This window comes from Monodon monoceros, unplaced genomic scaffold (assembly GCF_005190385.1).
Source record: "Monodon monoceros isolate NGI ecotype Baffin Bay Population unplaced genomic scaffold, NGI_Narwhal_1 Super_Scaffold_20, whole genome shotgun sequence".
NCBI lineage: Eukaryota > Metazoa > Chordata > Mammalia > Artiodactyla > Monodontidae > Monodon > Monodon monoceros.
Genome location: NW_021703777.1, coordinates 101128408 through 101153855, shown reverse-complemented (window position 1 = coordinate 101153855; position 25448 = coordinate 101128408). Strand labels below are relative to the sequence as shown.

The 25448-nt window shown below is 48.6% G+C and overlaps 1 protein-coding gene across 2 annotated transcripts in view; it reads left to right on the top strand.

Annotated features, from left to right (window-relative positions):
* Positions 1–25448, top strand: part of CRMP1 (collapsin response mediator protein 1) — a 68543-nt gene that overhangs the window by 10602 nt on the left and 32493 nt on the right. For both annotated transcript variants that reach the window (XM_029235321.1, XM_029235322.1), the window contains exons 2-4: positions 12975–13063; positions 18045–18229; positions 21845–22009. In XM_029235321.1, coding sequence (XP_029091154.1) covers positions 12975–13063; positions 18045–18229; positions 21845–22009 — 439 coding nt within the window. The remainder of the gene's footprint in view (positions 1–12974; positions 13064–18044; positions 18230–21844; positions 22010–25448) is intronic.

Genomic DNA, 25448 nt, shown 5'->3' with positions numbered 1-25448 from the left:
TACATAATCAAGGCCTAAACTGATGGCAAAGAGCCCAGTGTTAGTCTTTCTGGAGCAGATATGAGGATTAAATGTGAACATCGTGGCCCATCGGAGATGCTAATAAACACCTGTTGGAGCTGATAACGAGGTGGTCAGGAAGTTTAAGGGGTTAGTTTGAAAGAAAAGGCCTGCATCGTTTCCTAGGCTGAATTAGAGTTAGGAATGATCACCAAATTGAGGCGTCTCACTGGGCAATTAGAAACACAGAACGGCATGGGGGTGAGAGGCAAGGCCCAGAGACAGAGATTAAGGACCCATGTACAAGAGGCACTGGTGGAAGATAGGAAAATGCAAGATATTCCAGCAACCAGTGGTTCTCAGCCCATGTGCTGTGAGCACAGCGGTGTACTGAAAAAATCCTGTGTGGATGTGCTGCTAAATTTTGATCAGCATTTAAAGTTTATGTTTACTACAACCAAGTCTAAAAATTGTTCTAGTAACATCTATCAGGTAGATCGCTGAGCACTCACGAACGGAACAGTATGGAATAGTGTCTAATTTTTTTGTGAGGAAAAGGAAGCTCTTGTAATGGAAAGGGGACATCAGAAGACTTTGCCCCTTGAGCATATAAGAGAACAGGGTCAGGGCAGTGGACAGCGCAGCGCCATGGTGCTGAAGAGTAAGCAGGTTCAATTAAGGAGACACGGAAGGCCCTCTGAGACGGACACAGTCACAGTAGTTGGGATGACATGGTCGTGATTGCTGCTGACTCATTTGGTGGTGTTTTATGTCTTTAATCCCTTCAAGACTGCTGCAAATTTTTACACCATTTGTAACTATGTCCTGAACACAGAAAGGTTGAGATTCATTGCCGTAGAGAGATGCAAAGACCAAATCCTAACTTTGCTCTTAGTGAGAAAAGACAACTCTGAATTGGTGGCTTAGGAAATGGAATGGGATCTAGGATACTTCACAGAGAGGCTGGTCTAGAAAACAAGAGTAAACAGGTAATAGGAGGGAAGTGATGGCTATGGACGTATGAAGTTTCAGCTTCCTACTCCTTCCTTGGGCCTGTGCCCCAGGTGCAATCCCACTTGGGTAACTTTGGTTTGTCCACTTGACTGCGCACACTTGGAGGATTGGGACAACATCTACTTTTCCTCAGCATCTCCTCAGGAGCACTCTTATGCATTGGTGACTCATAGCAGGGACTCCATATTCTGTGAGTGGATGAATAAAAACTAGATTGCAGGGCTTCCCTGGTGGCGCAGTGGTTGGGAGTCCGCCTGCCGATGCAGGGGACGCGGGTTCGTGCCCCGGTCCGGGAGGATCCCACATGCCACGGAGCGGCTGGGCCCGTGAGCCGTGGCCGCTGGGCCTGCGTGTCCGGAGCCTGTGCTCCGCAACAGGAGAGGCTACAACAGTGAAAGGCCCGCGTACCGCAAAACAAACAAACAAACAAACAAAAACCACTAGATTGCAAGCTTTGCATCTTTGCTGAGTGAGGTCTTAAGACACTCTTGCATTTGACCTTAACAAATGTCCTATCCATGGATTTAGCATTTAGGTAGTTACCATCCAGAAGGAGATGAGGGTGGCATGAAGGGTTTCTGGAGGTAAAAAATAAAGACTTCCCAAGTGGTACTTTGGCAGTGGGGAGAAGGCAGGCCTGGCATATTAATGGGCTTCACTGCATTTCACACTGAAAGCAAGCTTCTACAAGAGGAGTCTTCCATATATATATGTTGAATCATTAAAGTACACATTTCCCCAGGGTCTTGACCGAATAACTGCTTGGTGTTAGAACTTGGGGTCAATTCCATGGGAAAACTCCACGGTTCTGATGCAGAATTGCATAAAGCAAAGAGGTGGCTGTTCGAGATTTTGTACCTGTCCCCAAATTATGCTACCGTGTACTTTGTATCAGACCATATTCATAGCCCCTTAGGGATTAAATCCGAAGCAAATATTTGACTTATACAACCTCAAAGTTGAAAGGAACCTTTTAAATTATGTAAATTTTTCTGTGTTTGTGCATTTGAGGCGGCAGAAAGGAGTGTCCATTGCTTCTTCCCCACCCCCAGTCTCCCCTCTAGTGTAGGAATTGCAAGTACCCTCTCCTTGCCCACCTCCAGTGGCAGGGAGATCTCACCACTTTACACAGCAGCCTGCTTTACTCTTGGACAGCTGTGTTGTTGGAAAGTCTTTTGTATGTAGAGGGAGAGTCTACCTTTTGCCCTCAGAATTTTTCACAGGTTTCCTCTTCCACACTGATATTCCTAGAGGCTCTGGACAATATTTCTCAGTCACTTAGGACCTTCTCTTTTCCAAAATAGCCCCAGTTCTTTACTGCAATTTCCAAGTACAGTGTTTGGATTTTTCTCTCCTTTTTTCTCTTTTTTCCCTTTCTTTTCTGCTTTTTTTCTTTTTGCTGTCCTTTATTTCTGAGCATGTAGAACAAAATGGATCCAAAATAAAACTTTAATTATTGGGCACCTTTTAAACTGGTTTAAATACTTTTTAAAGTATTTTTAAATACTTTTTAAAATACTTTTTAAATACTTTTTAAATACTTTAGACTCCTTTGAGAAACTGATAAAAGCAATGGAAACTTTTCCCAGCTTCCTCAAATGCACAGAACATTCAGCATAGAGCATTGGGCTTCATAGGCTGGTATTCATTGTGTCGTGAGCTTTTACTTATCTTAAGTAATCCTGTGAGTTGGGTACTTTGATTAGCTGCACTAATAGAAAAAAAACTAAAAACAACTGAAACACAGAGATTAAGTTATTGCCACAGGTCACCCAGCTAAGAAGCTGTGTGGGAACAAGCTGTAGTCTCTGGGGTGAAGGATCTCATAGTCTCATGCGGGAAATGGACATATAAAAATGAGCCAATAGATGAAGTTCTGTGCAGTTGGGAAACAATGCTAATAAGGGTGCAAGCCTTACACTTTAGGAACTCCAGGAGGTAAGCACATGTTCCTGGAAGCAGGACACTGCCCCTGACAAGGTGAGTTGCAAGAAATCCAGGTAGCAGATGCCACAGACAAAGGCACAGGGTGTGAAAGTGCAGCTCAGAGAGCCAGAATATAGTGTGAGTATACGAGCATAGCACAAGGCCAGGAGAGGGCAGGGGTCAGGCCAGAAAGAGCCTGGGAGGGCATACTTTGTCCTACGTGTGAGGACAGGCTGGTGAAGGGTTTAAGGAGAGGCACGACATAGTTGCATTTGTGACCAGAAAGGTCACTGGCTGTCGTGTGGAGGGGACAAGGCAGGCAGCAGGGAGACAGGTGGGGAGGGCTGACCTGGAGCAGGTGCTGTGGGAGGTGGAAATCAGCAGGGGGGTATGAGAACAATGGAGCAGATGCAGCAAGGTCTACAAAAGAGTTGGGTTTGGGATGTGAGAGGTTAGAGAGAAGCTGAAGATGGAACTGGGCATTTGCATGAGACTTATCTCCCCACAATGGGAAGACTTTAAAAATCAGGCACTGAGCTCTGTCCACGCATTAATTCATTTTACTTTCAAAACCACGCTCTGCATTATAGATGGAACACTGAAGCACAGAGAGGTAAACGTGCCTAAGGCACAAGGGTAGTAAGTGTGGGACCCGATTAGAGCTCAGGTGTTCTGGCCTCTACTGCCATGTCCTTAACCAGCAGACAGCGCTGCCTCTTTGTTAAATGAGTATTGAATGAGATAATAGTTGCAGAAGCATCTGGCTTACAGGAGGCGTTGTCAGTGTTTATCAGGTGAACAGGGCTCTGCCTTGAATGTCTTAATGCTGGAGAGCCCTTTCCAACTTCCAGAGCCCTTTAATCTGCCTTACTCCTTTTGGCCACAGTCGCAACAATCCTGTCAGAAGGACCGGTGAGGTGCATGGCACTGGGAATGGGCTTGAGATGTATGGTCTATTTCTGCTTATGCCCGTTTTTCAAAGGAAGGAACTGAGGCTCAGACATCTTAACTAGGTAGAGTGAGGAGAACACCGGGATAACTACCGCGGGATGCTGGGCTGTCACTTTGTAGGTACCAGGTGACTAGGTTCATATCTGACTCCACCATGTCCTAGCTGTGTGACCTTGGGCAGAATCACTTCCCTTCTCTGAGCTTCCTTATTTGTAGCAATAATACCCACTTCTTAAGGTGACTTCAGAATTAAAAATGAAAACCCATGTAATGCAGAAGTGATACTTAGTGTGTACTCAGGAATGTGGTTTTCTTGAAGGCAAAGGATTCCTGTTCAGATTGCTTTATATAAGGTAAAAGGCAGAGATGAAAAAATGCAGAAATGGGTCTACACGTATGTACAGATTTAGCTAGCATCATCCTTCTGTAGGGAGCCTGAAGACCTTGCCCACTCCTGGGGTCATGATAGAGGTGTGTTATTTTAACGCCAGATACTCCGTCAGGGAATATTTCCTGAATGTCTGTCAGGTACAATGGAGCTTGAAATCTCGCTGTTAAAATTGCAGTTGTCATGGAACTGGGCCTGAGCTCACAGAAAAGGCCTGCAATCCATGGGGACCTCCTGTATTTCTTTGTTTGTTTGTTTTGCGATACGCGGGCCTCTCACTGTTGTGGCCTCTCCCGCTGCGGAGCACAGGCTTCCGGACGCGCAGGCTCAGCGGCCATGGCTCACGGGCCCAGCCGCTCCACGACATGTGGGATCTTCCCGGACCGGGGCACGAACCCGCGTCCCCTGCATCGGCAGGCGGACTCCCAACCACTGCGCCACCAGGGAAGCCCGCCCTCCTGTATTTCTGATTCATGAAGGAGGAAAATGCCACTGTGTCCTTGACCCATGCGGGTGGGAACAAATGTGTGCTCGTTATATTCAATCTCAGGCCTGTTGCCACTTCCAGGGTTGCTTTCCTGAAAAGTGTGGCAAAGCACCACCGGCTGACAGGCCGTCCCCTGAGGCAGAGTCAAAGGCAAATGGACTGGGTTTCTGTGAATAAATAATAAGAGTGTGCAGCTGCACTCTGGGCAGCACTTGCCAGCGCAAGGAGTCTGGTTGGGCGATCTGTGAGCGGAGCCAGGGAGGAAGGGGGCTCTGGTCATGAAAGGCAGGAACAGAGTCCTGGGTTTATGAAGTATTTGAGCTGGAAAATCTCTCAGACAGCAATCACTGTGGCTGTGAGTCCCAGCACAGAATTTGGATGGTGTATCAATTCGCTTTGATGCAATAATGCCACGTAACAAACAACCTTGTAATTCTGTGGCTTACAATAACAAATAGTTGTTTGTTGTTCGCAGGTCTGCGGGTGGCAGAGGCTTAGGGGGGCTTAGCTAGATTTATCTTCAGGCTTCTTTTTGGGTCAGGCATGCTCCTCATAGCATCTCATTCTGGGACTCAGACTGAAGGAGACACCATTCCTTGGGTCCTGTGGTTTTCATGGTGGAGGATGGACTCTCAAGAAATGGAGCAGGAACCCACCTGCCTCTTAAAAGCTCGTGCTCAGACTGGTGCAGTCACATCCACTCTCATTCTGTTGGTCAAAGCAACTCAAGTAGGCACACCCACAGTCAGTGCGGCTGAGAGAGCCCTGCACCCACATTGGAGCATGGCAAGTGTGGGAAGGCAGGAAGGATTGTGAAAGAAATAACACAATCTACCACAGAGGGTCTCCATCAAGAATATCCTAGATGTTTGTTAATAACAAATTCCTGGCCCATAAACTAGATCTGGCAAATGAAAATCTTGACAAAAACACCTGGATTGGAGTTTTTAGCAGACAATCCCAGTGGATTTTCAGGATTATCTAGGCTCTGGTGCCATGTTGTGAGTTGTACTTGCATGAGTGAGGGGTGTGCCTACCTGTCCTATTGAATGTTTGAGTTGCAGCGTGAGCCTTAGTGTCAGTGACTTGTAGAGTCTGAAGGACTAATAACTTTCAGAACTCACCTTGACATCTCCTTGCCTTACGAGAAAGCCGTTTCACCTGCACTCAATGCATGGGCAAGCACATTTCTACCAAATGCGGCTTCCCTTATCTTTTTGAGACTCGTTTTCACACTTGCCCTTTGGAGAGGAAGATATTCTTCATCTTTCCAGGAGTAACTTTTAGTTTAATTTCTCTGAGCCCCTTCCCACGGAGAAATCAGGCAGCCTCATCAGAATCTGTGTGCACCTGCAGCCCCGGGACGAAGCTGCCCTTTTCGTGTGAAGGCCAGACCTCTGAGATCCGTTTTTGGCACTCATTCATTCACTGACCCCAGATTCCGATGTGTGTATTAGTGAAGCATCGCAGGAGAGGGCACATGGGAGTGTCACATGCCCTCCCCACAACTTCCTGGGTGGGATAATTAAAGTATTGATAGGGTGGCACTCAGAGTGAAATGTATTTGAAACCAACTACATACATTGTGAAACATAATCTACGATTGTTTTTGTTCCATGGCGATGTAAAGATTACAGATATGCCTGTGAGCTGAGAAAGAAAAGCCGTGAGGAACTCCAAGCCGGGGTGAGGTAGGAGGGAGAGGGACAGGGTCCCAGGGTTTGGAGAAACCTCGCTGTCCCAGTGCCCAGTGGTGTTTCAGGACCACGGACAGCACGACATTCCCCTTTGCTTTCCTCATTTACAGCGTGGAACCTGGAAACTGCAGAACACTGCTGTGTATATACTATTTATTTTGCTGGACTGTTCTCCTTCTCCTCCGTTTTTCGGCTTCATGAACTTCTCATATTTCAGAACCCAGATCAAACATCTTCTCCTTGATGATAAAGTCACTGCCTTTCTCTGTCTCTGTAATAACAGCTTTTGTTCTCTACAGTTTTTCAGAGAGCCAAGGTTGCTAAACTAGTGATTTGGGGGTAAGTTGTTGGTTTGGTGAGAGTAGCACCTCTTTTTTCTCCCGAGGCTCCGCAGACCGTAATGAGTTTTCTACTCCTCTGACTTTGGATTGGAAACGACCGACTTTATTCCCACCATGCAGGAAAGGAGGGAGAACAGAATGCAGGGAGGCGTCATGCTTCGCTCAGGGACAGACAGTGATGCAAAAGATGCACTGTGATCCAGACCTCCCCTCCTAGTTGAGGCCGACTGTTGTTTATTTTGCTGTTGTGTGGGTAAGAATGTCTGAAGCTTTAAAGGTTCATTTTTGTAAGCGGCACTCAACATAGCAGTTAATGTTTGTGAAGAGAGCAAAGGCATCCCGCCAACACCGGCTCTTTCCTCCCGGTTGGGCTGGAGTGGAGATTAATGGTAGGTTTGGAGAAGAAGGCCTTCCCTTCTCTGGGATACTCCTCTGACTCCCAGGATATTTGGCAATAGAGAAGTGATGAGGTTTAGGTGGGCCCCTTGTGAGAAGGCCTTCCAGCCTCATCTGTATTAGACAGGCTTTGCATTAAGCAGGCTTCTATTCCCAAGCCACAGGGTTAGGCTTTCAGGGAATTCTGAAAGCAGAGAAGAGAGGTTTCTGATCTGTCAGTCTACTCTTTCCTCCTTTTTTCTTTATTTCTCCCCTCCCCCTTTCCTCCCTTTCATTCTTCCCGCTTTCCTTCATATTCCCTTCCCTTTTATCACTCCTTCATCTCACTTTCCTCTTCTATCCTCACTCCCTCTGTCATTTCAAACACTCTCTTTTTCTCCGTCCCTCTCTTCCTGCCTCCTGGCTATCACCCGCTCTCCTCCCACTCAGCAAACACTTGCTAAACACTGTGTAAGGTTTATGCCTGGTCCCTGGGGATTTGGAGATGACTCACACAGGGCTGTCCTGGACGTGGAGGGGTGTCCAGCCCAGCAGGAGATGGGCACTTGAACAGTGACCATGGTGTGATGAGTATTGTTGGGGAGGTGTGTGCAAGGGGCCACGGGGACATAGGGAGGCACCTCAGGTCAAGAACTACCAGAAAGATCTACCTTGTGGAGAGTTTGGTATTTTGCTTTCCCACCTAACATTTTATTGTCTAGTGCTGTTATTTATCCTTAAATATCCCTGGAGAATATTTTAGTAGCTGTATGTCACCCCATTAGTGGTGTGGTTGCAAGGTTGTCTGTAATTCTGGTTCACCTCTTTGTGTATAATCCTTTGACTCTGTTTGGGATATTTTCCTGAAGACAAATTCTCAGCATTAGATTTCTAGGTCAAAAGTCGTGAACAAGGGCTTCCCTGGTGGCGCAGTGGTTGAGAGTCCGCCTGCCAATGCAGGGGACACGGGTTCGTGCCCCGGTCCAGGAAGATCCCACATGCCGCAGAGTGGCTGGGCCCGTGAGCCATGGCCGCTGAGCCTGTGCGTCCGGAGCCTGTGCTCCGCAGCGGGAGAGGCCGCGACAGTGAGAGGCCCGCGTACCGCAAAAAAAAAAAGTCGTGAACAATTTTAAGACTCTTCATACATTTTGTAAACCTGGCTGACGCCTACTCTTATTGAGAAATCCCCGCTTGGAGGAAAATGTAAAGGTTATCAGTTTCTCTTCTTCCACTTCTGCCCAGTTTTTGGGTGATGCTTCAGTTCAGAAACTTTTGTAGGTTTGAGTTCTTCCGTGATGAAAGCCCTTTCATTAGCATCGACACCAGCCTAGCCTCGCCCCAGCTCCTGGCATTAGAGTCCCCATGAGCCAGCACCTGCTTGCCTCTCCAGCCTGCCCACCCTGAGGTCGTACTTCAGCCAAGGAAACCACTTACAGACCCCCAAGCACACCAGGCTCCCCCAAGCCCCGTACCTTTGCCCCGCCATTCCCTCTCTCTGCAATCTCTTCTCTCCTTTGCCATGTGGCTAATTCCTACTCATTCTTCAAGCTCAGAATAGGCATGATTCCCCTGGAAGGGCTGGAGTGGAGGCCTCCTCTGCTCCCACCACCCCTCTGTCCCAGCCCTTCCCACACTGGAGTGCAAAGGTCTGGTTATGACTCAGTCTCCCCCACTGGCCTGAGACCTCCTTAAGGACAAAAACTATTTCTTTTAGCTGCACATATTCTTTCCTTAAGCAAATATTTATTGTAGTTCCTGCTACAGAAAATGGCACAGAATAAACAACGTGTAACTCTGCTGAGTAGTCACCACTGGAGGGCGTGGGCAAAGCGCTTTATATATGTACCCCGTGGGGTTCTCCCACAGCCCTGTGAGGCAGGGACAGTTATCTCCAGTTTATAGATGAGGAAGCTGAGGCTTGGAGAGGTTACGTTATGTGGCTAGCAAATGGGCAAGAATCGGAAACTGCATCTGTCTGACTCTGGGCATTTTATTGTTGTACAACACTGATCCAAGGACGTGAGCCATGCTGAGCATAGGTCTCTTTAGGTCACTGCTGTCACCCTGGAAGGAATGGGCGGTCTCTGGCACACCCTTGCTGTTTGATTTCTGTTGAGTTTTTAATGAGATAGTTCATTTTCTTTCAAGGTATTTAAACGGTGAATTTTGTACGGAGTTCGTCACTGTTCATATCTGTCGACTATTTTGCTCCTCTTGGTAATCCTGGGAGAGGCAGGGTATTTTTTTTTTCTTTTAAATGTATGACTTTTATTAAATTCTTAAAAGTTATGTATCATAAAATTCACTGTTTGGGGAAGGGATGGTTCTTTAGGCTTTCACACTCACACTTCCTGCACGAAGAAGGGGAATCCTGGAGAGCTAGGTCCTCAGGTTCTTTCTAAATTGCATCTGATTATGGCATGTCATGGATTCTACAGGGTGAACATGTTTAAAAACGTGACAAAAGTGTGTTTGCTGGAGCGAATGCTGGACAGGAAGTCAGGAAACCTTGGGTCTAACCTCCACGCCTATTGGTTGTGTGAACTTGAGAGTTCAGCTCATCTCGAGCCCCATTTCCATCTGAGGTTGACTAGACCTCACATTCCACAAGAACCACTCAGCACAACCAGGCGTGGAGAGCGTCACTGTCGTAAAGCACATTTCCTAAGGTGTCTTCTGAGGAGGAGTCCCTTTGTCAAATGTCTCGCAAAATGAAAGGGTCTAAATTTGGAAGAGATCAAACTCAGCTCCCCTCTTGAATATTCACATTACACGTCAGCAGAGTAAAGGATCTGGGAATTCCTGACATAAAAACGATCTTTGCTTCTGTTTAACCCAGAATTTTCTAAACTCACTACCCCTGGGGATCTCCTTTGGGCTCAGCCTCTAACAAAACCCCTCTGGGCTAGAGTTCCAAAGAACACGGTTTTGAAAGTGCCAGTTAAAAGGCAAACACAGTACTAACTTTAAGGAAGAAAAGAAAAAAGCCACATCAGCTCTTGCCTTCTGGTGGGCTTAATTTCTAGAAACATGCTGGCCCCTGAGAACAGAAAGAGCCGGGACCCTGGCGGTAGCTGCCCACAGTGTCTGCTGGTAGTTGGTAGAGAGGGGGCGTGGATTTGAACATCTGATTCTGGGAAGGGCAGAGCAGGGCGGGGCTGATCTTCTGGCGTGCAGCGCATTAAATACCACCTTTCAGGACGAGCCTGAAAAGCCCTCTGTTAAATGTGACAAGGCAGAAGGCTGCCTATGGGAGGCCATGTTCCAGAAGCCAAGCACCAGCTGCCGGTGAATCAGTTTCCTGCTTTCTGGTGTCCGGGGAAACCTGCACACCAGCGTGTCTCTGCTTCTGGATATGCAGGGCCCATGCCTCTTTCCCTAGGTCCTGGCTTCAGTCTTATGGCTAAGAGGGAGGTTGTCGGCCCTGGGAGTGACTGAGCTTGAAGCCCCTTCCTCCAGAGACCCTTCTCCTCGAGAACAGGACATACTTCTCTTGCTTGGCTCGTGGCTCATAGTTCTTTGTCTTACGGCTGTGATGCCTTTTCTCTCCATCTTCACCTATTCATCCTTCAAGAATTAGTTCAGGCATCCATCCATCCATCCATCCATCCATCCATCCATCCATCCATCCTGCCAGGCTGCGTCCAAAGTGTCAGAGATGCAGCAATGAAGAAAATAGATGAAATCTCTGCCCCCATGGAGCTAAGTCTCTTAAGAAACTGCAGGGACAACTCTAGGTGGTGCCATCCATCCACAGCAACGTGTCTATGATTGGTCCCCTGTGAGTTGTGCCTGACACAGCCAGTGGGGTAACACACCACAGCTCTGATGTCAGTGGGACAAGTCACATTTTTAAACAAACATGTAAATAGAGACTATGTCAGATATACTATATTAAGTACTATGTAAACATAAAGTGGGTAAGAGGTGAGGGGTCTGTAGGCAGGGCAGCTGTGTAAGGTGTTCCAAACAGGGCAGGTAAGTGACACTGAGCAGAGACCTGAATCAAATGAGAGAGTGAATTTTGCCTACATAGTAGGATTCCAGATTAAATAAGGTCTCGCTGACTTGGCTTTCACTCTGGGGAAAATATACTGCGACAAGAACCCGCTGGAGGGTTCTGAGCAGCAGGCTACGTGCTCTGTGTCTGCTCAGCAAGCCTTGCCTGATTCCTGAGTTTGGGTGAAACCCTTCTTTTTCGGGCTTGCACAGCATCCTCTGCCTTCCTCTCGTGGTCAATGCTGTGGGACCACTGGCACGGATCTGAGGCACATTCTGTGATAGAGGGTTCCTAAGAGTGTCCCGGCGGGATCAAGCCCCGGTTACTCACAGTGTTAGCCAGATCAGTGCCTGCTTCCCTCACTCCACTTCCTGGAATAACCTCCCAGAATCACTGCTTGCCTCTAAATCCTTGTCTCAGGTTCTGCCTCCAGGGGAACCCATGCAAGACACTCCTTCTGAGGTGGCTACCCTGAATCGTTGCTGTCTGTTTCCTGTCTGTCTTCCTGCCCAAAGGGTGGGGCTTAAGGGCAGAAGCTGTGTTTTATCCATCACCCCATCTCCAGCTAGGAGATAATACAAATAGTAAATGTGCACGTGGCAAAAAAAAATTCTCAGCCTCCAAGAAATGCAAATTAACAAATATTAATGATAACCAAGGGTGTTTTGGTGGTCTCGGGATGGCAAATTGGGGAGGTACTTTTGGAAAGCAGTCTGGTCATATTTATCAAGGGCTGAAAGCAAGGTTTATACTGTTTGACTCAGTTGTTACATTTCTGAGAATTTAGCCTAACAAATAGTACAAATTCAGGGAAAAGCTTTGTGCGTAAAGATGTTCATTATAGCAGTATTTATCATTGTGAAACATTAAAAAGAACAATGGGGGAAATTAACAATCTATTGTGCATCCATAAAATGGAATATTTTGTAGCCACTTAAAAATTATGGTTATGGTAAAATGCAAAAAAGGACAATCGTGTTTTCTTTTTAGCTCCTAGAATTTGCTACATCCCTTGCTGCCTCTGGGACCTGGCACACCATTTCTCTGCCCAGACACTCAGCACTCACCATACTGGCCTTCTCCCCCACCCTTTGTTTGGTCCAGCTTATCTAGAATTATTTTCTCGATCTGAGCTTGCCTTACCTGACGTTTAATAAGGTTGGCAGCCCTTTTACTTTGTGGCCACGGTGGGCACCCTATACTTCTCCCCTTTTGGAACCCCACCTACTCCCAGGATTTGTTAAACCTCTGTCTCTCCCTCATCAGCTCCATGAGAGCTCATTCTACCCTGGCTCATCAGGGCCTGGCCCTGGGCTTGGAGCCGAGGCAATCGGCTGGTATCTAATGGGTGCATGGGTGAGTGAATGGCTATGTGTGCTAGAATCACAAGCATGGAAAATAGAGGGAAATGGGAGAAAAACATCAGAACGTTGATTGGAGTTTTTCTGGGGGAGTTGCATTTATGTTTTGGTCATTTCACTGTCTTTTAAAATGTCTCTAAATTGAGTTTTATTATATTTAACAGTTAGAGATCATGTACTAAAGTATTTATAGGTGAAATTATATGATATTTGGGATTTGCTTTATAATATCTCAGCAAAAACAAAGCTAACGTGTTTGGAGGTGAAAGGAGAATGGTGAAGTATTTAAAGAATCTGGGTGAAGGTTCACAGGGGGCTTTTTAATACCATTACTTTAGAAAAGAGTTGAAAATTTTTATGTTAGAAGTTAGAAAGAAAAGAAACATTTCCTGGCTCTTCTCTAATGACATTTACTACTTTGCTTGGCTTTTCAGAGTGACCGACTCCTCATCAAGGGTGGACGAATCATCAACGATGACCAGTCCTTCTATGCCGATGTCTACCTGGAAGATGGACTCATAAAGTGGGTTGACCAAACAGACCTTTTAAGAAGCCCGTCTCCCTAGGCTGCCTGGCCCTTAGAGGGACTGGAAGGCTGGTGTTCTGCCCCAGAATGAATGTGCCAGCTCTTGTGACTCTCAGGGATGGAGAGATGTGGGGAGGTGCAAACCATGGCTGTAGAAGGGGCTCGTGTTTGTTGAGCGCCCCGTGACCGCACCAGGCTCCCTGCCACGGCGCTCACACAGGCCACGATGCCCACAGAGGCTGTGAAGTACACAGGCTGGCCCCTCTTCTGTTCTTGGGGGGGGGCATGGGGTTAAGTGGCTGTCCCACGTTGCAGAATGAGTTAGGGGCAAGGCCTCGATTCCAACCTAGCTCATCTGACTGATTCACAGCTCTTTTTTCTACCTGCCCAGAATTTCTGGAATTGGGTGGAGGGGCCTGGGAGAGAAGGAGTCATGTTTAGCCCCCAGGCAGAGCCTTGGCATTTAAAGGGAAGACATGCCTTGGGACTGGAGCTCTCCTTTGCCTCCTCCCCATTGGCTGCCCCTTCAGCCCTGCTAGGACCTCCCAAGTGTGTTAGTCTGTCTGGGCTGCCATAACACAATACCCCAGATGGCATGGCCTACACAACAGAAATTTATTTCTCCCAGTTCTGGAGGCTGAAGGCCAGGATCAAGGTGCCAGCAGGATGGTTTCTCCTGAGGCCTCTCTCCCTGGCTTGCAGACAGCCGTCTTCTTGCTGTGTGCTCACGTGGCCTTTGCTCTGTGCATGTGCCTCCGGTTTCTCTTCCTCTTATAAGGACGTCAGCCCTGTTGCATTAGGACCTCCGACCTAGCAGCCTCATTTTAACTTAATTACCTGTTTAAACACCTTATTTCCAAGCACAGTCACATTCGGAGGTATTGGGGCTTCAGTATGTGGATTTGGGGGACACAATTCAGTACATAACACCAGACAGTGGTTTTTATGTGGTTTCCACATTTTACCATCTGCTGCTCGGCCTCTTCTTCTGGAGTCTGGGAGAGTAGAGTCAGAGACCATCTCAGGATCCAGTTTGGGCAGCTGGCATTGGAAGGAAAGGCAGAGGGGGTGTGAGCAAGGCCACGCTCAAGCAGGAGTGGGGTCTATTGGTGGGCCCATCCTGGGGCCATGTATGCACTGATGACAATGATGAAGATGGTGAGGAGGGGAGAGGAGGAGGCTGTGGATTGTCATGATCATTAAGAGACCATCTGTGCAAAGACCCTGTGAAGAGTAGGTGCTCAAGGCAGCATTGAGCCCTCCCCTGCCTCCCTCTGCCTGCCCCCACCCCTAGTCCTGGATGGATCTGACCATTTCTGGGCCAACTCAGGCCTCAGCTCCTCCAGTTCATTCCCCCCACTGCCCAGCTCACTCTTTCCAGCCCCACTGAAAACTTGATGTTTGCAGAACTTGCCAAGCACTCTCACCTGGGAACAACCTTGCACCCATAAATTCTCTGCCGGAAATGCCTTGCCCCTCCCCCCATTCTCGTTTCATGCCCCTGCGCCCCAACTCCTGTTTGTCCTATGGGCCCAGCTTGTGTGGCTCCTCCTCCAGGAAGCCTTCCGGAGCCCAGGCTCTTCCTCTGTACTGGCTACCGCTCCCCCTGTGCTGGCCGCCTCTCCCCCCGGTTGTGCATTTGCCCCTGACGAGGGGTCTTGCCTTATTGCCTCCCAGCCAGGGACCTGGCACAATGCCAAGGATGGATGGGACCCTGGAGTGTTGAAGTGAGTGTAACATACAAACACTGACACATCAGATGGTGGGGACCTCGATCTCAGCCAGGGTACAGCCTGGAACCAGAAAGGAGATAGAGGCAGGGGGTGGGGTGGGGTGTGGTGAGATGCATGATAAAGTGAGGTTTCTAAGTCACCACTGCTTAGATAAGGCACAACCAATCGGCACCGAGTTCCCCACTTATGCGGGGCCTCTGGGGTCCTGGGGACAAAGAGACGTGGAGAACCCTTTCATGGGACCACCATTCCCAGCAGCGACACAGAGTTGGAGGTTGGAAGGCTGTGTGAACACCTGGAGACTTAGGACTTAGGCCACCCAGGGTATTCAGGAAATAGGCAGTTTCCGTAAATTCAATATTTGTCCGCTTCTCTTAGTGGGAGACGCCTTTTACTTTTAACCCTGTTGCTGAAAAGCTTTCTAAGCACTGGTGCTGCTTTTCCTGCCTTATTAAGCAGAGCGAGTGTCTGTGCCTGAATGTCTTGCAGGGTCTTCAGATGGTCACGTGGGGCACGGGTCCCCGCTGACTGAGAAGGAGGTGTGGAAGCGGGGAGAGCCTGAGGGACCGCTTGGCATGAGGAGGCTCGGTTATTTCCCTTCACTTTGACTAAACCCCAAGAATCCTTTCATTGTGCGGCCATTCGCCAAGTTTTACTGAAAGCTGTTCGGCCGGGTTTGTGCAGAATCCGTTATGATTCATCGAGGGCTCCATCCAATTGGCTAAGCGCTGGGGAATCAGATGCTGATGGCGCAGGACTTTCCTCTGAGTGATGGTGAGGGTGGCGTTGGGGTAAGGGCAGGGGTCTGCTTCTCCGGCTTCCTTCCTCTCCTCCCTTTCCTTCCATGCACACTGCCGCGGAGAACCATTCAGGGAGTCTTCCTCCTAATTCATGGGGGGCGGGGTTCCATTTAGTTTAATCCCAGTTCGGGGAGAATCTGCTGCTTCTGCAGAAGGGAAGCAGGGAGACAGCCGAGCTTGGTGGGCAGAGCCTGATACTAGACTTGGAGACACTGGACTTGAATCCAGATCCAGCGCTGACTTGCTGCGTGGCCTTCGATAAGTCACCGCCCCGCCCCGGGTTCCGTTTTCCTCTTTTGCAGAATGTGAATACTTCCTCCCTCACAGGTTGTTGGCAGGGGATTAGAGAGGGTTTGTTAATAGGCGATGATCTGCCTGCTAAGTAAGAATGGCCCTGAGCTGTAGAACTTTCGGCACCGCGGTGTGGCGGCTGAGTCACAGACCGGGATCAGATTGGGCTGTGCCGAGTGTCTGCGCATGCCCGTTCTCATTGGGCTGAGCCCGTTCCTTTGCCAGTGCTACGCATTCTGAACATCACCCCGTCTTCTTTAGAAGCTAGTGTGAGCGCAAGTGAGACCATCGGTGAAGGGCTTATTAGAAGGGAATCCTATAGTTGGTGCTCAATAGCGGTTCACTGCTCTTGGTGTAAAGCTTGGGGGTGACTTCTCTGAACCCCATTCCCTTCAGCTCCTGGCACATGGCCATGAGCTTGGAGATGGACGGTGAGAAGATTGGACCAGGCAGGATTCTGTACATGACGATGGGAATTACGGAGGGAGTGGGGTGGCGATTAGAAGCAGCAGCGGCCGCAGTTGTAGTGCTGGTGGAATTGGCAGAAATGCTGACGTTTCCTGGGGCTCGCCATGGCCCTGGCACTGCGCTTGGACTAGACCAGTTTCTGGTTTCAGGGTAGACAGTGTGCGATGCTCCAGTTCTGTGGAAGAGCCCCAGGTAGAGCCCCGTCACTTCTGTGCCCCGACGTGCCTGGACCAGCCGGCCCAGGAGTCCAGAAAAGCAAGGAGCTTTCGCACCTGCGAGTGGTTTCTGTTTGGGGCCTGACATTGCGGTCACTGAAGGAATATTTTCCTATGTCTTCATTACTGGTGTTTTTAGGTAACTTAGAAAAACTAATATTGGGGCCACATCCCAAGAGTTTAGAACAACTGGATTTCTTTTTTAAATAAAAATTGCTCGTGGTCAGATGTAGTGGTCTCAGCCGGGCACTGACCGAGGAGCTGTTGAATCTGTCCTGGTCTGGCTGAGCCTCCCTCACCCCACCCTGGTGAGGGATACGTCACCTGACTCTGGTTCCAACACGTAAGACACAGCAGACACCGCAGGGGCAAGGCTTTGAAATTCCTAGGCTCTTCTTCCTCGTTTCCCAGCTTTTGGAATTTGCCCTCCTTCTAGAGGAAGTTTCCAGGCACCAAGCACGTGGGGAAACAAAAGTGTTGGTCAGCCTGCCTAGGAGAGCTCTGCCACCCGCCGTGTGATTCCCTCATGGCAGGTTTTACGGGGGCTTAAGAAGCTTTCCGGAGGCTGGTGCTCATGACTGTTGCAAATGAGAACCCAGGTTGCCTGTCAGTATCAGTTTGCGGGGGCTGACATAACAAAGTCCACAGACTCGGAGGTTTAAACAACAGATACTTGTTTCTCGCAGTTCTGAAGGCTGGATGTCTGAGATCAGGGTGTGGGCAGGTTGGTTTCTTCTGAGGCCTCTCTCCTTGGCTTATAGACGGCCGTCTTCTCCCTGTGTCCTCACATGGTCCTCTCTCTGCATGTCTGTGTCCTAATCTCCTCTTCTCATAAAGACACCAGTCAGATTGGGTCAGGGTCCACCCTAACAGCCTCGTTTTAAGGTAATGACCCCTTTAAAGGCCTTCTCTCCAAATTCAGTCACATTGTGAAGGGCTAGGGGGTTAGGACTTCAAAATATAGACTTTGGGGTGTCACAGTTCACTTCACAGCCCTGTCTCTGAAGACTTGCAGAGCTAAGGGGACTTTTCACTGCTTCCCCCCCATCGCTTACCTCTGTGTCCCCAAAGCAGTTGCCAAAAGTGTGTGAAGTGCTCTGGAGTGTCGGGCTGTTCAGAGAACCCTTTGCCACTCGATACCGATGCTGGTCTCACTGCTGTTGGATTCAGCTCTGCCACTGCCTCCCCCTGGAAGCCCCCCCAGATAACCAGGCTGGTGAAATGGCCCACCTTGCGCTCCCCACGCCCTGTATGAACTGGATTGTAACCATCTGCTTTACATGCCTTTCCTCCTCATTAGGCTGTGAGCCCCTGGAGGGCAGGGACCCTGCCTCAGTTATCTCTGTTCACCCAGTGGCCTGCGTAGGACCTGCCTCAGAAATGTTTATCTAATGGAACTGAAGCTGCACGGTTGACAGCCATTTTGTTTTTCTTTTAAGAACCGAAGTCCGTCTCTGTTGTTTGTGCCCAGGCAAATAGGAGAGAACTTAATTGTTCCCGGTGGAGTGAAGACCATTGAGGCCAATGGGCGGATGGTTATTCCCGGAGGTATCGATGTCAACACGTACCTGCAGAAGCCCTCCCAGGGGATGACGGCCGCTGATGACTTCTTCCAAGGGACCAAGGCAGCACTGGCAGGAGGGACCACGATGATCAGTGAGTCGTACCCCTGCCTTAGGGCATAGGCTGTGACATCTCTAATGCATCCCCCGCATCTTGAGTAACACCAGGCACTTTGCTCAGGGTACCTGGTGCGCAGGTGGCTAAAGTTTTGGAACCAGTGACGTAGATGTTGTTATGACAGATGGGGCTGTAAGGGCTCAGAGAGGTGAGATAAGTTGCTGAAGGTTACGCGGCTGGGAAGTGGTTGTGTTAGACAGTGTTGCTGCCGTAATGCTGTGATAATGCTGCATAACAAACAGCCCCCAAACTTCAAGCAAACACTTGTTTTTCTTATTCAAGGGTCCACAGGGATAGGAGCAGGACTGGTGTGAGTCTGCTTTAGGCTGTGGGTTGGCTTTGGGGAGGGGGTACCATGGCTCTCCCATTCTGGATCCAATGATCAACTCAACCGTGCTCTTCTCCAAGTGGAAGGCAGAAGTGCAGGCAGTGTCTGGGAGAAAATTGCTCCTCCTCTTACCGCCTCATTTCTTCACCTACACACTGTGACTTCAGCCCTGTGTTCTGTTGGTCAAAGCAAATCACACGGCCAAGCGCAAAGTCCCTGAAATTGCATTCTGTCCACAGTGAACCATGGTGAGGGTGGGAGGGGAAAGAAGAACTGTGGACAAATAACGCCATCTACCACAGTGGTCTGTCTGGGATGCTGGACTCTTCCTCTACTGCCCTTTGCAGCCAGATTGTTGTATTTTTTTTTTTTAACCCAACAGAGCTTTTGTTTGGATTCCATTTTAATAAGCAGTTTTGATTAAATAGGCAGCAGTGTATTTGAAATGTTCTTTCAATAGTTAGACTCCACATCTAGGTGGCTTGTCCCTGAGCTGGTCCCAACCCTGCCCATCTCTCCCCACCGAAGAGTTCCTCTGGAGGTTCACGCTGGCTGGAGTTGGCCACTGTGAGCAGAGCTCATGTATCAGAGTTCCCGTCCCCCTGAGCCAGGAGGGTATGGCCCAGCTCAGGAGGCAAGCACCGCTCTGATCCCTTTTCCAAAAAGCAGCCCTGTGTCTGCTGGTTAGGAACGTGGGAGGAGCCCAGATTCGGGGCTTGGATCCTAGCTGCCAGGGGTTGCACTGGCCACGGCCACTCAGCAGCCACACCACTGGGCAGTGTTAAGCCTCTGTGAGCCTCAGCTTCCTCGTCAGTAACGTGGACTTCGTAATGTGCCCCCCAGCCCATACATGTGGCTCCTTAACATAGTGCATGGCATATGGTGGTAAGTGCTTTGGGAACAGGAGCTGGGATATTCTGAGAGCTGGAGATGGAAGTTCCAGGCTCAGGGGACCTGTGTGAGGTAGAGGACAGAGCCCTGGATGAAGAATCGGGATCCCTGGAGTTCCCCTTGGCTCTTTTTCCATCACCAGCTGTGAAACCCCTGGGGGACCCCTCCACCAACCCCATGGGCCTCATCTTCCCCATCTATACAAGGGTGGTTTTCAAAGTATGTTTCATGGAGCACCAAGAGCCTATGAAGTCACCGTGAGAACCACAGTTAGGAGGTGTGGGGGGGGGGGTGCAGGGAGGTTCTGAGTCCCCACCCCATTTCTTCATTTAATAGATATTTATTGAGGGTTGCTCTGCACCAGGCACTGTGCTAGGTGGTGGGGAAGAGAAGGAACAAAGCAGCCATGATGCTTATTCTCCAGGGCCTCACAGTCCATGGGGAGTCACTAACCACCCACACAAATGACTATACGCGGATTAGTGCTACAGAAGAAAGGGGCACAGTGCTTTGAGCTGTGCTCGGGGAGGCTTCCCTGAAGAAGTGGCATTTGTGCATCGATCTGAAGGATGAGTGGGAGTTAACTGGGTGAAGAGGGTGTAGGGGAGCAGAGCTCCAGGAAGAGGGAACAGCACATGCAAAGGCCCTGTGGTGGGGGAACACATCTTGCGTTTAAGAAATTGAAAGAGGCCTAGGAGGCAAAGGTCGGAGATTGAGGGCTGGAATCCTGTGAGATAAGGCTGGGAGGAGAGGATGGTACTGGGCCTTGATGGCCAAGGTCAGAATTTGGTCTTTTTTGTATGGGTGATGAGCAGCCATTGAGGGATGTTAAGCAAGGGAGTGATGTGATTGTTTTAAAGAGACCTGGATAGAGTGGCCCAGGTTGAATGTGACTAGACCAGTGGGAGGTGGTTGCAGTTGTTCAGCTGAGAGTTGAGGGTGGCTTGGACTAGGAGTGTGACCAGGAGGTGGACAGATGTGGACAGCTCCAGTGACGTATCAGAGGGAAATCAGCAGTGGTGATGGATCAGCAATGGAGGTGCATGAGGGAAGCGAAGGGTAAAGAGTAACCCCTTGGCTTCTAGCTTTTAGAATGGTGAGGCGATATCCTTACCATTCTGGGGCGGGGGTGGGGGACCAGCTTTGCCAGTGGGGTCGGGGAGGGGACGATGTGGCATGAGGTTCTGGACATTCTCATCTTGAGTCATCCTAGTGGAGAGTTCAGAATCCTGTGGCTGAGAGGGGGGGATACATTTGAATGAGCAGCCACGTAGAAAGAAAAGTTCTAGGGCCAAGTCGTAAGGAGTTTGATCACTTAATGGTCAAGTAGAGGAGGAAGAGTCTTCAAGGAAAAAATGGCCACAGAAGTGGGACAAAAAGCCAGAAAGCCAGGGAGGAGCGAGTTTAAAGAAGGAGGGAGTGATTCACTGGTTTCTGAGAGGTCAAGTAGAGTGAGGACTGGAAGGTCAAATTAGCTGATGCTAAGCCTAAAAAGGCTGATGCTCTCGGTGGGTGGAGGAGTGAGCGGGAGTGGGGAGCAGAGACTGCTCTTTACAGACGTCTGGCCGTGAAGGGTGGATGTTAGAAAAAGGGTGGGAGCTAGAGGGATGTGCGAGCCCAGTGAGGTTTAAAAGACAGTTGTCTCCCCTTTGATCTGCTTTACATTTAAGACTTTATTGGAAAAAGGGATGATGAAGTTCATATTCTTTTAGGTGCTTTTCGCCTTGGCGTTCTATGCCCACGAAGGCAGCATGGAGTAGCGGGAAAGGGTCCAGACTCTGCAGCTGACAGGACTCTGGGAATCTTCTCCGTACTGCTTACTAGTTGTGTGACCTTGGACAAGGTTTTCACCCTCTTTGAGCCTGAGTTTCCTCATCTGTCAAATGGGGATGTTTTTATTCTCTTCACGGGGTAGTTGCGAGGATTTAATGAGATAATTTATATAAAGCCCTTGTGGCGGTATCTGACACATCCGAAACATTCAATAAACAGTCATGATAATGATGGTGATGGTGACGACGAGGAGGAGGATGAAATGACGGTAACAGTGGTGGGGACAGTGGTGGTAATGAAGACTAAAGATGGTGGTGACCATGTCACTGCTGACGGCTATGATAATGATGGTGACAGCGATGGCAGTGTTGATGTTGATGGTGGGAATGGTGATGACGAGGATGCTCATCTTGATGATGTAAGTGGTGGTGATGATGATAATGGTCACGGTGATGGTGGTGATGGGGGGGATAGGGAAGGTCACGACGATTACGCTAACACTGGAGATAATGATGGTGATGACGGCAGTGAAGAGGCTACCACTGGGTTGATTTGGGTCCTCAGCATCTTGGAATGTGACACATATGTTTCTGTCCCAGTTGACCATGTTGTCCCTGAACCTGGGTCCAGCCTGCTGACCTCCTTCGAGAAATGGCATGAAGCGGCGGACACGAAATCCTGCTGCGACTACTCCCTGCACGTGGACATCACCAGCTGGTACGACGGTGTTAGGGAAGAGCTCGAGGTGCTGGTGCAGGACAAAGGTCAGTTAAAGCCCCAGAATGGGGGCCCAGTTCTGGAATCGCTGTTTTGTTTGTGGGTCTGATTTGTGGAGTTAGAATCCCTTTATCTGTATCTGCTACGAGCCCAACTGTGAGCCGTGCCCTGCCCCATAAACAGTGGAAAAATTGGACCCTCCTTAAGGAGTCTGTCTTCCTCTCCTTCAGGCCCTTTGGAGGTTCTCCCTGTTTATAGAAGAGAGCCCGATTTCCTTAGCCTGGCACACAAGGCCCCCACTGATCTAGCCTCACTTTTCTTTCTCTACCATAAACTCACCTGGGTGCTTATTATCCTGGACGCCATCCCCTGAAACCTGCTGCTCCACTGGGCCTTTGCTGTTGCAGTCTGCACACCCCCTACCAGGGATGCCCTTTCTTCTACTCTGCTTCCCAGCTCAACTATCCCAGTTTCCCCAATCAGAACTTCAGAACTCCTTCATCCCTTGAATATCCATAGAAGGTTACTTGGGCCTCTTTGGGGGCACCTTTTCCATTATTTTTGGATTACGGGACACTGGTTGTCTGTCTGGCTCTTCTGTTAAACCCTGAGCTTACGAGGGAGGGGATTATGTCTGTGCATCTCTGTATCCCACCCTCTCTCCCCTCTGTGTGAGCTCAAACCAGACATCTCTGCACAGTGTGGGTACTTTACTGTGTGCCTTACACCAAATGGAGGTGAATTGAACTGAACACCCACAGAAACAGAGAGCAAGAGAACAGAATAAACCAGGCGTGAGGGGTCCCTCGGAAAGAGGCCGTTCTGAGGCTGTCTGAGGAAGCACCATCAAATGAATGAGATGCTTCAAGGAGAGATGGGGGGTGTTTTCAAGTTTTTAAATATATATACTGTGTTTTCTCGTAAAAGTATCATCGCCCAAATACAAAAAAAAGTCAGAAAATCAAGAGAAGGAAAAAGTTTTTCCCTCTGGTCTTACCCCCCAGTTGCCACTTACCATTAATGTTAAGGATTATTGCTTTCTGTTCCCTATCTATTTAGACAGTTTTCTCCATGTATAGTTATACGATAGCAGTTATTTGGAATCCTTTTTTCACCTAACGTTTTATGAGTAATCATTACTCTTCATTAATTACTTTTAATGGCTCGTAATACACAATGTAATGGTTAATTTGTGTAGCTAATTTCCTTTTTATTGGGCATTTAGGTTTTCTGTTTGCTTTACTGTAAATCGTGTTTGGTGAACATCTTTGTAATGCCATCCAGAGATGGCATTATGGGGTCAAGGTTTTAACATTTTTCAAAATCATGACACTTACTGCCAAATTGCTTTCCCCAGAAATGCACCCACTTGCATGCCCACAGCCCATGTCTCTCACTCCGTGCATGTTTGCACCATTGGGTGTTATTACTTGTATGAAATCCTTGCTAACTGGATGAATAAAAGTCAGTCTACCATTGAACATTGCAGTTCTTTAACTGCTAATTACCTTAAACATTTTGCATACATTTTTCCTTTGCTTGAATGTCCGATTGTGTTCCTTGCCCATTTACCAGTTTGGGTCTCGTAAGTCTGAGCTTCTATATCCAGATGGTTTTATCCCTTCATTGAAGTTGCTGTGAATCACACTCTTGTTTTGTACAGAATCATAGTCCAGGTTGTAGAAAGATTCCAGCAGTTGTGCTGCCTGAATCTGAATCCTGCCCTGGGCAAGTGACACTGGGCAAGTCACCAAGCTGACCTCTCTGAGGCTCGCCCACTGACTCCCCATACATAGTGTCAGAGCTCTGGTACCAGGCGTGAGACTCCTGGTCTGAACTCGGTGTTAATTCTCCAGTCGAAAGAAGGAAACAACCCATGTGTCCATTAAAGGATGATTGGATAAACAAAATGTGGTCCATCCTTACAGTGGAATGTCATTCAGCTTTGAAAAGGAAGGGAATTCTGACACCTGCTACGACACGGATGAACTTTGAGAACATTACGTCAAGTGAAATAAGCCAGTCACAAAAAAGACAAATGCTGTACGACTGTGCTCATGTGAGATGCCTAGAATCGTCCAGTTCATAGAGCGACACAGAGTAGAATGGTGGTTGCCAGGGGCTGGGGGAGGGGCAACGTGGAATTAGTGTTTAATGGGGACAGAGTTTCAGTTTTGCCAAGGTGAAGCGTTCCGGAGATGGAAGCACAACAATGTGAACGTACTTAATGCCACTGCACTTGCAAATGGCTCCGATGGTAAATTTCATGTGAGGTATATTTTACCACAACTAATGAAAAGCAGCAGTTATTTCTTTGCTCACAGCTCTGTGGAAAGGCACTTTGGTTTGGGCTCAGCCGGGCGGTTCTGCTCACCGTGGCTCACTCATGCCTTGCGCCCCGGCTGGGAGGATGGGGCAGGTGCGACCGCTCTCTACACCCTCCCTTCCCCAGCAGGCTCTCGTGGGCTTCTTCCCTTGGTGGCTCCGCAAGGGTGAGTGGAGCTGCAGGCCCTCTGAGGCCCAGGCTTGGAATGTGTCCACTGATACTTCCGCTTCGTTCTGCTGGGCGGAGCCAGTCTTGAGAGCAGCCCACGCTCAAGGAGTGAGGAAATAGGTTCTACCTCTTGAGAAGGGTCACTGCAAATGTTTTGTGAAACTGTAAACTATTACCAGCCAGTTTAGTCTCTTTCTGCCTCCTACTTCTACATGAAATTATCTTATTTGTTTGTTTGTTCATTGCTTATTTCCACTAGAATGTAGACAGGGATCCTTCCTACCTTGTTCACAGCTGTATCTCTAGCTTCTAGAATGGTGCTTGTAACACAGTAAGTACTCAGTGAATATTTGATGAGTGAGAAAATAAATATTCCATGAAAAAGGACTTCTGGGGTCTCATAAGTTTTGGAAATGCTCCCTGTTTATTCTGTTCTTGAATATTCTTGTATTTATTTTTTAACATCTTTATTGGAGTATAATTGCTTTACAATGGTGTGTTAGTTTCTGCTGTATCACAAAGTGAATCAGCTATACGTATACATATATCCCCATATCTCCTCCCTCTTGCGTATCCCTCCCTCCCACCCTCCCTATCCTACCCCTCTAGGTGGTCACAAAGCACCGAGCCGATCTCCCTGTGCTATGCGGCTGCTTCCCACTAGCTATCTATTTTACATTTGGTAGTGTATATCTGTCCATGCCACTCTCTCACTTCGTCCCAGCTTACCCTTCCCCCTCCCTGTGTCCTCAAGTCCACTCTCTAGTAGGTCTAGGTCTGCATCTTTATTCCCGTCTTGCCCCTAGGTTCTTCATGACCTTTTTTTTTTTTTTTTCTTTTAGATTTCATATGTATGTGTTAGCATACGGTATTTGTTTTTCTCTTTCTGACTTACTTCACTCTGTATGACAGACTCTATGTCCATCCACCTCACTACAAATAACTCGATTTCGTTCCTTTTTATGGCTGAGTAATATTCCATTGTATATATG